This window comes from Ovis canadensis, chromosome 20 (assembly GCF_042477335.2).
Source record: "Ovis canadensis isolate MfBH-ARS-UI-01 breed Bighorn chromosome 20, ARS-UI_OviCan_v2, whole genome shotgun sequence".
Classification (NCBI taxonomy): Eukaryota; Metazoa; Chordata; class Mammalia; order Artiodactyla; family Bovidae; genus Ovis; species Ovis canadensis.
Window position 1 is genome coordinate 65321975 of NC_091264.1, and position 12748 is coordinate 65334722.

General features: G+C 54.1%; 1 protein-coding gene across 2 annotated transcripts; it reads left to right on the plus strand.

Annotated features, from left to right (window-relative positions):
* Positions 1-732: 732 nt before the first annotated feature.
* On the plus strand, positions 733-9517 carry SERPINB1 (serpin family B member 1). 2 transcript variants are annotated; one of them, XM_069563872.1, is made up of 7 exons: positions 733-883; positions 1953-2127; positions 4479-4613; positions 5134-5251; positions 6534-6676; positions 6760-6927; positions 8243-9517. In XM_069563872.1, exons 2-7 carry the CDS (start codon positions 1960-1962, stop codon positions 8642-8644), a joined length of 1134 nt encoding a protein of 377 aa, XP_069419973.1. In that variant the 5' UTR covers positions 733-883; positions 1953-1959; the 3' UTR covers positions 8645-9517. The 2 variants fall into 2 exon arrangements, with proteins under 2 accessions (XP_069419973.1, XP_069419971.1); XM_069563870.1 differs by lacking the exon at positions 733-883 and adding an exon at positions 1147-1719.
* Positions 9518-12748: the final 3231 nt, after the last annotated feature.

A 12748-nucleotide genomic window follows, 5' to 3' on the forward strand; every position in this document is an offset into this window, starting at 1 on the left:
TCCATACTCTTGCCTAGAAAATCCCATGGACAGAGGAGCCTGGTAGGCTGCGGTCCATGGGGTCTCGAAGAGTCGGACACGACTGAGTGACTTCCCTTTCACTTTTCACTTTCATGCACTGGAGAAGGAAATGGCAACCCACTCCAGTGTTCTTGCCTGGAGAATCCCAGGAACGGGGGATCCTGGTGGGCTGCCGTCTCTGGGGTCGCACAGAGTCGGACACGACTGAAGCGACTCAGCAGCAGCAGCAGCAACAGTACGAATAGGGGGAAACTGGCCAGCGTACACTTCAGTGTTGCGTAATGCGTAAGAAACCCTTTATTCACACAAATGGGCATTCTCATGGTGTGTGAGCAGTTACGTGAGTTGACCCAGCCTGGTGGGGTTGTCACTTGCCAGGGGAGTCTTGGGGCTGAATTCACTGGACACCTGAGCCGGGGACCTGGGCGATGTTGCTTGGAACTGATTCTATTTCCGCTCACCCCGAGGGCCCCTCCTCACCACCACCAGCGCCACTCCCACGCCCCATAACCTGAGAGGCTGGAGTGTACAGATGAGACCTCAAAGAGGCTGGTTTGGCCTCTGAGAGGTGATGCATCGGCATCTCAGTCATTCACACCTTAGTAAGAAACAGGTCATCTTGACAGAGATGACAGGCCCTTGACAGAGACCTGAGTTTGCTGGGAACTCCGGGGCGCTGATCCCCAGGAGGGCGCTGCGGGCACGCGGCTCCCGCCGGAGGCACCGCCCTGCTCCGGCTCCCGGGAGGTGAGTCAGGGGGCGGGGCGTCCCGCCCGCGCCGCCCGCGCCGCCCCCTCCCGCCGCTATAAGGGCCGCGCCCGCCTGTCGCAGACCCCGCCCCGCCCAGGCAGCCGAGCAGCGGGTAAGGCCCGGCAGGGAGCTGGGCGGGCGGGACAGGCTCGGGTCGCCCGCGCCGCGCGGGGCCGTGGCCCCTCGGAATCCCCGTGTCCGGCGGCCACCCCGCCCCCTGCCCCGCACCCCGCGGGCCCCCATGTCGGGCGGTCACCCCGGCCCGCCGTGCGCCCCGCGGAAACTCCTTGTCCGGCGGCCACCCCGCCCCCTGCCCCGCACCCCGCGGGCCCCCATGTCGGGCGGTCACCCCGGCCCGCCGTGCGCCCCGCGGAAACTCCTTGTCCGGTGGCCACCCAGCCCCTTGGCCCGCGCCCCGCGGAGTCTCCGTGCGGCGGTCACCCCGCCCCGCCGTGCCCCGGGTCGCTCCGTCGCTAGGCCGGCCTGAGGCGGAACCCAGCCCTTCTCCCCCTCCTCCGGAGCTGCCTGCGCGGTCCGGCCCAGGCCAGCCGCTCCTCCTTCCTCTTTTCTGCGGCTGGAGGCTCGGGAGGCGATTTCTCAGCGACAGTAATAATTCAGCTGTGACTCGCATGCGGGGCAGCCGCCGGCCGATGGAGCCCCTTCCTCCCCCGAGTGTGGGGCTGAGCGGGAGGCCGGGCGGGGCCGGGGGCCGGCTGATGGGCAAGGGCCAGCTGCTGCACCTGCAGACCCCGCTGCCCGCGGGAGGGACAGGGTTTCCGGTCACCGTCGCCCTGTCCAGCCGCTCGACCTGCCTCGGGGCCTATGTTGGGTTTCCGAGCTCTCATATCCTGCAAGAATGGGGACAAGACCTCTCCAGACATCGGACAGTGGCCCCCAAAACGAGGGTCATCCTGCCTCCTTGCTGGAAGCTGCTTCATTGCTTGGCAGGTCGCTCCGAGTTTCTATGGGAGACTTGGACCCCTTGTCAGTGCTGGGTCCCTGGCCAACCTCCCTGGGCCACACATCTATGCGCGCGGGTTCTGGCCCCCCTAGAAAGAGCGGGAGAAAGTAGAAGTTCCAGCGAACGTCAGGGGGGTGGCCCAAGCTGAGAGGAGACCGGGGTGGCCTTGCTGATTTGCTCATGCGGCCGAGGGCGGCTCAGGCTCTGCTCTGCGTTGCAGCCTCACCATGGAGCAGCTGAGCGCAGCGAACACCCGCTTCGCCGTGGACCTGTTCCGCACCCTGGCCGAGCACAATCCTGCCGGAAACATCTTCCTCTCCCCCTTCAGCATCTCGTCAGCGCTGGCCATGGTCTTTCTGGGGGCCAGAGGCGACACCGCGGCACAGCTTTCCAAGGTCAGCAGAAACTAGCCAGAATTGTCTGCTTTCCCGGCTGAACCCTGCCCAGCCTGGACCAAAGGCTGTGCCTTTGAGCTCTTGCAGTGCATCTGTGGGCTTCCCCAGATGGCTCAGTGGCCAAGAATCCGCCTGGAACGCAGGAGACTCAGGCAGACTTGGTTTCAGTCCCTGGGCCTGGACGGTCCCCCTGGAGGAGGGCATGGGAACCCACTCCAGTATCCTTGCCTGGAGAATCCCATGGACAGAGGAGCCTGGGGGGGCTTCAGGCCAGGGGGTCGCAAAGAGTCGGACACGACTGAAGCGACTTAGCAGGCACGCGCGCACAGTGCGTTTGTAGAACTGCGTCTCAGTGCTCAGTGCTGTGTGTCATGTTATACGTTACACTTCAGGAGGCCAGACTTTCAGAAAAAGCCCCAGGGAAAATCCGCTTGGATGCAGGCTGTCAATTCATGAGCCAGTCTCCACTGAGCAGCTGCGACGGGGTGGCTCTACTGGTAAGGAACCCGCCTGCAGGAGGTGTGAGAGCCTCAGATTCAGCCCTTGCGTCGGGAAGATCCCCTGGAGGAGGAAACGGCAGCTCACTCCAGTATTCTTGCCTGCAGCCCACAGAGTCGCAAAGAGTCAGACAGGACTGAAGCAACCTCGCATGCATGCATGCATGAGACAGTGCTTTTTGTTGGGCTGAGCAAGTGTGAAGTGTGGAGTGTCAGTCACTCAGTCGTGTCTGACTCTGACCCCATGGGCTGTAGCCCACCAGGCTCCTCTGTCCATGGGGATTCTCCAGGCAAGAATACTGGAGTGGGTTGCCATTTCCTCCTCCAGGAGATCTTCCTGACCCAGGGATCGAATCCAGGTCTCCTGCATTGCAGGCAGATTCTTTACCAGCTGAGCTACTGGGGAAGCCCAGTGGAGTCTCCCACATTTGGGGAAATCACAGGGGTCAGCACGTCCGGAGTGCAATGGATCAGCCTCGCCCTGGGAAACCTGCCTTTGTGACCAGTGTCTCTCCCAGGCTGAGGACAGAGCGGTGAGAAGACTGGCCGCCCCTGCCGCCTGCTGCTTCTGCCCCAGCATCGCCCCGCTGGCTCTCACAGGCACCTCCTCCCCCAGGACTGGCTGCTTTCCCTGTGATGCCGGCTCCTCCCTCCTGCAGCGCCCGCGGGGTTTCTTTCCTTGTGAGCATGATGGCGCCTAGTGGAGAGGTCCAGGGGCCACCACAGTGCCCTGTGCTCCTGGGCCTGGCCCAGGCGTGTCCTGTGTGAGCAGGAGGGCCCTTCAGGGAGACGGGGAGGCGATGCGGAGACTCTGCCTGTCCTTGGGGGGTGTGGAGGGCACCCGTGTGCTGGGCCCGCTTTATTCTCAGTGGGGAACTCTGGCTTTCCTTGAAAGGAAGGGCGTCCGCGAGGGTCTTTCTAGGGTCCGGCTCACAGGTCATGCTGCACCTGGAGCCAGGGAAGGTCCAGCCTGGATTCCAGTTCAGCAGCCTGTTGCAGCTGCACACCTTCTGTTTGCACTTGATGGAAAACCGACGTTTTTCATCACTGTAGATACGGAAGCATTTGGAAGTTTTCAAAAATCTACTTTAAAAAAAAAAAAAGAAAGAAAAATCCCCTGGTAGTAGTAACTGTTAGTTGCCCCTGCAAGGTAATCTGAGCTTCTGTTTTGAGGTATTCCAGGAACTTTATAACCTCAGTGAAGAGCAGTCCTAAGTTCTTCCCCCCGTTTCCACTGAAGAGATGGGTCACAGCGCCCACACACACACTCCACATGTCAGGCAGAGACTGGCCTTTGTACACGGTAGAGCTTTGTTCTTTGTGCCCTAAAAGAAGGAACCAGCCCAGGCCTCATAAAACCATAAAGTGACTCTTGGTGTAACTGATATGTGGAGAATTAAACTTTAGCCCAATGTTAAGTTTAATGAAATTGTTTTTAAGCAAGTGGGTGACTGACGCTGGCAAGGCAATTGAAAAACCTCTTAGTCTCGACTACCTTTGTGTTCTCACATAGCTGATGATTCTTTTACCCACTGTTTATTTCTGAGAACTTTCAGGAAAATTCTATTTGTACAAATATACTTATGAACATACCATTTATGATCGGGGGAAGCAGACTTGAATACAGGTTTAGTTTATTAACCACTCATATTTGTGCAGCTGTAATTATATAAAAAAATGATGCAAAAGGGCAGCTTTCAATATACTTACTATGTTTCACGAAGCTAATACATTTTGGATTTGCTGATCAATAATTAGTACTAAAACATATTAATTTGATGGAAGCAAATTCCAAGGAACCAGCTTATAATTTCAAAATCCATGGTTATAGAAATAATATTTCCTTTATTTTAGGTTCTCCATTTCGAAGGAGTTGAGATTCATTCAGGATTTCAGAGTCTGAATGCTGATATCAACAAGCATGGTGCTCCCTACACTCTGAAACTCGCCAACAGGTTATTCGGAGAGAAAAGCTACAATTTCCTCCCTGTGAGTGCTTTGCTCTTCGTGTTCTCAAACTCGAAAGACAATGCAGATTTTTCGCCCAGCACAATCGAGTCACACAAACCAGTTTTAATTTTTACGAACATTCAGAAAAATAATCCAGAATGAAAACATAACCAACAGTGTTCGCCTTGGCGGATGTGGTTTCGTTTCCTCATCTCCACAGTGAAAAGATCAACCCCGGCTGCTCTACTGAAGATCAAGGGTGAATCCTGTCATTCACTTCCAAGTTCAATCAGCATCTGCTTGTTTATGCGAATGCTAGTCGGAGAATAGAAGAGAACTGGCGATTTCTGCGCAACACCAAAACCTCTGGCCTGCACGCTTAAGAGAGGCTGAGGCCGCCAGCTCAGTGTTCTGTGCTTTTCACCAGAGTAAAACACAGTTGGAGAGCTAGAATTTGTGTTGTTACCATGAAATATGCCTTTGGGGACCATTTCTGTTGCTTTTAAGGATTTTAGAGAAGGAGCTCCTCACGACACCTCCTTTTTCTTTTCTTAAACAGGAGTTCTTAGCTTCAGTGCAGAAAACGTACAGTGCTGAGCTGGCCAGCGTGGACTTTCTGCGGGCCTCCGAGGAGGCGAGGAGGAGCATAAACGAGTGGGTCAAAGGGCAGACAGGAGGTGAGCGAACCTGCCCTCCGCCCCCCTCTCCCCCTGCAGGGGACCCTCCCCTTCCCTCGCCTCTCGGCCTGACCCTGGGGTCCACCTTCACTGCCCAGGGCCGGACAGCTTTCAAACACAGGAATCTCTCCAAGTGGAAATGTAAACATGTTTTAACTGAAGATGCTAAAAGCTTCTTCCCTGTAAGTTCCCCAAACTGCGCTTAAAAGCTGGAACTCACACTGACTGGAGAATAAACGGACGGAGCCTCGAGATCCAGTGTCTGCAGGCCGCTGTGGCCAGCAGTGCTTTTTGCCAGCACCTCGTCTAAGGGTCCGGCTGTGTCTCTGGTTCCTGTCTCTGTTGTGGTCACGGAACGGTCAAGGCACCCACAGCACACCTGTGCCTTCCACACCCACAGCGGCCGTCACAGCCACACGCACCACGGGTGGGGCCGTGTGTCCGTGGAGGAGCTGTCCTACCTCTTAGACGTCTGTTAAAGGCTTCCCTGTGGGAGTTAGGCGACCACTTGGATGATCTGAAGAAGCGATTTCTTTCTTAGTGACTAGAAACACTTTGGTTAAGAAATTTTTCCTTTCCTGATAAAGAATGGCCTGTCTCCACATGAGGCCCACTGATTATCATACATCCCAGAAAAGGAGATTTTTCCTGTTTTTAGCCCTTTAACCCAACAACTTGTTTCGAAGCATCGCCCCTCGGGGTAGTTTGTGTTTCCCCTGATCCGCCCTCGGGTTGAGGGCGTGAGGGCGTCTTAATTGTGGCGCGCGCACCCCGGGTGTGGTGTGTGGGCTTAGCTGGCCCGAGACTTGTGGGATCTTAGTTCCCCACCCAGGGATGGAATCTGCATCACCTGCATTGGGAAGCAGATTCCTAGCCACCCAACCACCAGGGAGTCCCTCGGAGCTGATTTACTCACAGTGGGGGCACCCCGGGGGCCTTAGCTAACTTAGTGCCACGTGACAGGACTTTGGGTAGAAGGAAGCATTTGAATTGCATTTCAGTGCTAATCAAGTGTGATAGTCATTCAGTCGTGCCCAACTCTTCGCGACCCCATGGACTGCTGCCCACCAGGCTCCCCTGTCCATGGGATTTTCCAGCCAAGCGTACTGGAGCGGGTTGCCATTTCCTTCTCCGTGGGTCGGGAACGAGGACCCCAGTCTCCTGCATTGCAGGCAGATTCTTTACCAGCTGAGCTGTGAGGGAAGCCCAGTGCTCATCAAAGTCCGTTCAAATTTGGAATTCTGGTAGGTGGGTTTTTCAAAAGCTAAGTTTGTCTTTCTAGGGAAAATTCCGGAGCTGTTGGCCTCAGGTATGGTTGACAGCTTGACGAGGCTGGTGCTGGTGAACGCCATCTATTTCAAAGGGAGCTGGCAGGAGAAGTTCATGGTGGAGGCCACCAAGGATGCGCCTTTCAGACTGAATAAGGTGAGGGCGGATGACTGTCTAGATGACTCTGTGCTCCGAAGCCACGCGGCTAATGATGGGTACTCTGTGGTCTGATTGTTCAGAAAGAAACAAAAACGGTGAAGATGATGTATCAGAAGAAGAAGTTTCCCTTCGGCTACATCAAGGACCTTAAGTGCCGGGTGCTGGAGCTGCCCTACGAGGGCAAGGACCTCAGCATGGTCATCCTGCTGCCGGACGACATCCAGGACGAGGCCACGGGGCTGAAGAAGGTGCGGCCCCGCTCCCTGCGTGGTGCACGGACGGTGTGTGTGTGCGCGCGCGCACGTGTGTGAGCATCTGTGTGTGTGTGTGCACATGTGTGAGCATCTGTGTGTGTGCGTGCGTGAGCACGTGTGTGAGCATCTCTGTGTGTGTGCACGCGTGCACATGTGTGAGCATCTGTGTGTGTGTGCGTGTGCACGTGTGTGAGCATCTGTGTGTGTGTGTGTGTGTGTGTGTGTGTATGTGTGGAAGAGGCAGGAGTGTGAAGAGGGTGGTTTTTCTTCCGTGTGTCTGTCCTGTTGTGGGCCTTGCCCTTCCCCTCCTAACTAAACTCCCTATTGAGCAGCTCTGATACTAGCCACCTGCAGCTACAGCATGCGTTAGAACCTGGGTGTTCCTGCTTTCAGCTGTATTTCCATGGTTGCCCCTTCCTGACTGTAACATAGAAAGTCCGGGATGAGCAGCATCAGCAGGGCAGCGCGGTGAGGCTCTGTCCCGGGGAGCAGCAGTAGCAGGGCGGCCGCAGGAGCTAGGCTCACACAGCTCGCGCTGTGCGCCGGCGTCTCGGCAGGGCTCCCAGCATGTGCTACTGTTCCCCACTTCAGACGAGGAACTAGGTCTGTTTCTGGTTTGACCAGTGTTCTTCTTGTTCAGTCAGTAAGTCGTGTCCGACTCTTTGCAACCCCGTGGACCGCAGCACACCACGCTTCCCTGGCCTTCACTATCTCCCGGAGTTTGCTCAAACTCATGTCTGTCGAGTTGGTGATGCCATCCAACCATCTCGTCCTCTGTCATCCCCTTCTCCTTCCGCCCTCAATCTTCCCAGCATCAGGGTCTCTTCCAATAAGTTGGCTCTTTGCATCAGATGGCCTAAGTATTGGAGCTTCAGCTTCATGAGCTATGTCTATGAGGACAACTTCAGCTGTGTGAGGTTTACAGATAACCACAGTGACCACTGGGACTCAGATAAACAGAAGACATAGAAGAAAGCTTTAAAAATTACCCCGTGTCACTCAGCCAGTCGGGGAAGTAACACCCGTGATGGCGGGTGGTCCAGCTGGCAGAGGCTCAGTCAGTCCTGGGTGGGGGCCGGTGGTTCCTGGGCCCCGTCTCCATACGGGGACCTTGGTGCCTGGGAACACGGTTCTGTTTATTATCACCAGCAGCCAGAAAGGCGTGAAATCCCCAAGTGGAACCTGTTTTGGTGCAAACATGAAGGAAACCAGCAAGCAGTGGATAGGATGGTCTGTTCATCTGAACAACGCCTTACTGACTGACTTCCATAAAATGGTTCAGCTCTTCTTTTCACCCCTTCTATTCCAGATTGAGCAACAGCTGACTCTGGAGAAGCTGCGGGAGTGGACCCAACCCGAGAACCTGGACCTCCTTGAGGTCAGGGTCCAGCTGCCCAGGTTCAAGCTGGAGGAGAGTTATGACCTCAGCGAGCCCCTGGCCCGCCTGGGTGCACGGGATCTCTTCAGCAGCAAGGCGGACCTGTCCGGCATGTCAGGGGCCAGCGACCTCTTCATATCCAAGGTGGTCCACAAGTCTGTCGTGGACGTGAACGAGGAGGGCACGGAGGCGGCGGCTGCCACGGGGGCCATCGCCCAGTTCGCTATGCTGATGCCGGAGGAGGAGTTCGTTGCCGACCACCCCTTCATCTTCTTCATCCGGCACAAGCCCTCCTCGCACATCCTGTTTCTAGGCAGGCTTTCCTCCCCATAGAAGCTAGAGATGTTAACGCGAGGTCAAGCCTACAGCTCTTTGCCTGCCCTTTAGATGGTGACCATTCTCATCTATCTTTACCCATAAAGTACTATTTGATAATGAATCTTTAATCTCCTTTGTAAGCTCAGCTCTCTTGGCTGTTCACACCCATTAACCTGGCATGGGTATCTCTTCTTCGTTTTTTATACTGAAAAAAATCCCGTGATTTCTCTTGAATGCATTGAGTTAGAAAAAGAAAGAAGAATCAGATGTGTAGATCCTCGACAAGGTAGCAGTCTAGGAAGTTGCTATACTTTCCTGAGAGCTGTGGGGGACAGTGGGTCACGCCGCCATCTGTTTTTAGAGATAGACTTTTGGAAGCCGCAATAGAGAGATGTCCTGATAGCTGAGGGGAGGCTTCAGCAGATACTCAGTTGAAATACAGGCGAGCGCCCCCGTTGAGGGTCAGGGTTATGAGACAGGCTTGCCTTGGTGAGGTCTCTGACCCTGTGTCCAGCCCTCCGACCTGGCGGTAACCCGCACCCTCCTTGTCTGTTCTCCCTTGCTCCTCTGAATGCGCGTTATGAGGGGCACAGGGAACCAAGCAGTAGGCGTCTCATCAGGAAAGAAGCCAAGAAATGACAGGACCTCGCCGCTAACTGCCTTCTCCCACGCTTTCCGGTGGAGGCTCTTGAGGTCGGTCATCTGGCACCCGTTTCTATGGTAACAGGACAGCTTCGTGCAAGGCTGTGGGGGACGACGGGTGGCAGGGTGCTATTTGATGAATGTCAACCTTTGTCAGTGTTCTTGGAATGTGCCTTGAAAGGCTGCATCTTCTCGCTCTCGTGAAGCTGGTCGGTTGATTAATAAAGTTTCCTAAGATCATGCAAACCAGACTGACCTCAGTCCTCTTCTTGTTTCTCCCTGATCTCGGGCAAGCCAAGACTGCAGAAGGGGGTTCTTGGCCTGACTTGTGCTTACATCTGGCTGATACAGAGTGACTGCACAGCACACCCACAGAATTCCAGCAAAACTCGTGTTGGCGGGCGTTTCTCCTCCCTTCTTGAGATCCTTCCTAGCACCTGCCATACAAGTCCTCTTGGCTACAGGGACCAGGAGGAAAGCTGCAGTTGTCTGTTCCTGTTTGCCCCTCAGTCCCACATCTACTCAGCGATTTCGAGTAGGTCGTGTGGATCGAGTGACGTGGGCCCAAGCAGCTCTGCTCAAATCCTCCCTTTTTGTGTCTGGGGAACAGGCCCCTGGACTACCACCAGCTGCTGAAGTCAGAACAACTAGGAAATCCGAGAGCAGGGGCTAGACTTGGCTCTGGTTTTGGCTTGCTGCCCATAGCGTAGCGAGCAGGGATGGAGCTGGCGCCCTTGTGGTGCTGGCAGTGAGAGTGTGGAGTCCCCACCCCTGGGCCTCCTGGGGAGCCCCCAGCTCCTATCTGATGTGGAGAACGTCCACCTCTCCTAATGAGGAGTGAGATAACCTGGAGACCAACTGGAAAACTGGAAAAATACATGGCAGCCCCTCGGGGGAAGGCTGACTTGATCAAGGAGAAACACTGGGCCCAAGACTCAGCAGGGACTGGGGCATCTCCCAACCCAGAAGAGATCTATGAGGCGTGACGGGGGGGGGGGGGTTGGCACTGTGCTACGCTAGGGGGCCTGAGTTTGGACTCATCAAGAGTGAGGGCCCCATTCAACCTCCTGACACCCTAAGGCATGAGTGAACCATCGCAGAATGCAGCCTGCTGAAGTCGTCAGACAGCCTGGAAAATTCCAGGCCCTAGAATTGGGTTACATTCATCCTGGTTTGCTACAACCCAGAGGCAGAAAGATTACCCATAAACTTCCAATGATTTTTTATAAGCAGCTTTTCTTAGACAACATCCAGCATGCGATCAAAGGTAACTGGATGGGTGACACCTAGTCTGTCCTGAAGACACCCTCCTGAGCCATGACAACCTCAACTAAAGCCAGGAGACAGAGACACAGATGATAGAAGCACAGGTCCCAAGGCTCCTGCTGTTAGAACCATTGCGCACAGTTCACAGAACAACCCTGTCGCCTCCGATCAACGTGAGAAAAGACAAGGTTAAACGTCTCGGCGGATGACTGGCAGCTCAAATCAGTCTCAAAAATGAGATAGACATTCTAGAGCTCAAAAACACAGTTAAGAATGACGTACTAAACAGGTGAGATTTATTAGCCATCACAGATGGCAAGAGAGAGAAACTATGACTTGTCAGATCAGGAAAAATTATCCACAGCTTCTTTCAGAAAGGAAAATGTAATCCAGAAAGACAAAAGGATGGGAAAATGCAAAAGGGGAAGATAACAAACCCAGAGAAGTCAGTAAGAAGACACTTCAGAGGAAAAGAAGGGGGAAAAGGAGTCTGGGCCGTGGTGGTTGGTGGTTTAGTCGCCAAGTGGTGACCGACTCTTGCAACCCCATGGACCGTAGGCCCGCCAGGTTCTTCTGTCCATGGGATTTCTCAGGCAAGAATACTGGAGTGGGTTGCCATTTCCTCCTCCAAGGGATCTTCCCAACCCAGGGATCGAGCCCATGTCTCCTGTATTGCAGGCAGATTCTTTCCTGCTGAGCCACCTGGGAAGCCCTGTCTAGCCCTGTCATGTTTAAAGAGCTGACATTCAACATGATTTCAAACAGATACATCAGTTCCCAGATTCTCCAAATCCCACATGAGGCCAAGCATGGTGCTCCACATGCGATGTTTGTACTTTAAGGTGCCTGGCGTGGTCTTCAGGCTGCAGATGGGAGGAAGGAAGCTGCCTGGGTCCTTGGAGTAAACCTCCTCCTGATGCATCCCCAAGAACCGCCCAGGGGGATTTGAGCACACTCAAAAGCTTTTGGAAGAGATGCTTGCCCTTCACTATTAATCCTGTGTTTTCTCGCTCAGCTGTGAACCTCGGCCAGTTTAAAGGAAATCTTCAATAACTTACAATCTCAAATACGCTCACGTTTGAGAAGGCATCATATAACCTGGGATTGCCTGGGAAGAGTGGGTGGACAGCCCTGCGGCAGGACCTGCCGAGTTATCACGTTTCCAAGGCACGTCTCCAGTGCCCAGCCCCTCCAAGGTCACTGCCAAGAGCCGAGACCTCTGCACACACGGATGCCAGAGGATGCGTCAGCCAGTCTAAGAGCCTCCCGGGACTCCTGAAGGATCTCTTCTACTTTGACCTCGGAAGGTGGATGGCTCCGAGACACGTACAGGTTATAAAGTGGAAACGCATTTCTTCATCTAACTTCTTGGGGTTCGAATTACATGCACAGAATTGCAACACCGGATACTTTCCGACCTGAAAAAACAGTTGGTGGCTTGTGTGACCGCAGCCCCGCCTACAGGGTATGGCAGAACCCTGCGGAATGAAGAAACCAGCCTCTGCCAACAGGTGAGGTCTCACAGGAGTCGAGGAGCAAAGGTGATTCTCCAGCTCACGGGAGAGACTGTGAACAGCCCAGCCTGCACAGCAAGAGACAGTTCCTCAAAGAGGTTTTCCTGAAGTTCTTACACGAGCCCTTCCTGTGTTTTGCAAATGTCTGTTACAACAAATCCTGAGAGTAAGATCTTTGCCTCAGCAGATACATAAAAGTCTCTTGTAAATTAGAAGTGGCGATGTTTTATTATTGCACAATATTTTAAAAAGTCAGTTTTCAAAGAATAAACGCATTGCAAATTCAGTGTTCTGTGCAAAGTTTGATACATTAGGAAACTGGGTAAAAATTGGTAAAAAATATTCAGGAATTTGCATAAAAACTTTCCCATTTTAAAGTAAACCTAGCTGTTTATCAAGGCAGAACAGCAGATGCTTAAAATTTTCAATTGCTCTCCTATGACCTCACTATATTAAAAGGTAAGGACTTTGCTGGAATCTCTTGGCAGCCCTCCAGGCTCGTGGGACCTACCAGGGATGAAGCCGTGCCCCTGCAGCGGGGGTGTGGGGCCCTAACCACTGGGTGCCACGGAATTCCCATCCGTGGCTTTTAAACTCATCGATTTCTCACCGCATTTTCTGTCCTGCACTACTTGCTGCTGTTGCTCGCTGAACTAATTTTCGAAAATGGATGATTTTCATCATTGTGGGCATTTTT

What these genes read in the sequence shown, in the direction of transcription:
- SERPINB1 (XM_069563870.1), top strand. Translation starts at nt 1,628, where the DNA reads ATGGGGACAAGACCTCTCCAGACATCGGACAGTGGCCCCCAAAACGAG. An exon ending in CCGCGGCACAGCTTTCCAAG is followed by an intron (nt 2,128 to 4,478) that starts GTCAGCAGAAAC and finishes CCTTTATTTTAG; the next exon opens with GTTCTCCATTTCGAAGGAGT. An exon ending in AGGCCACGGGGCTGAAGAAG is followed by an intron (nt 6,928 to 8,242) that starts GTGCGGCCCCGC and finishes CTTCTATTCCAG; the next exon opens with ATTGAGCAACAGCTGACTCT.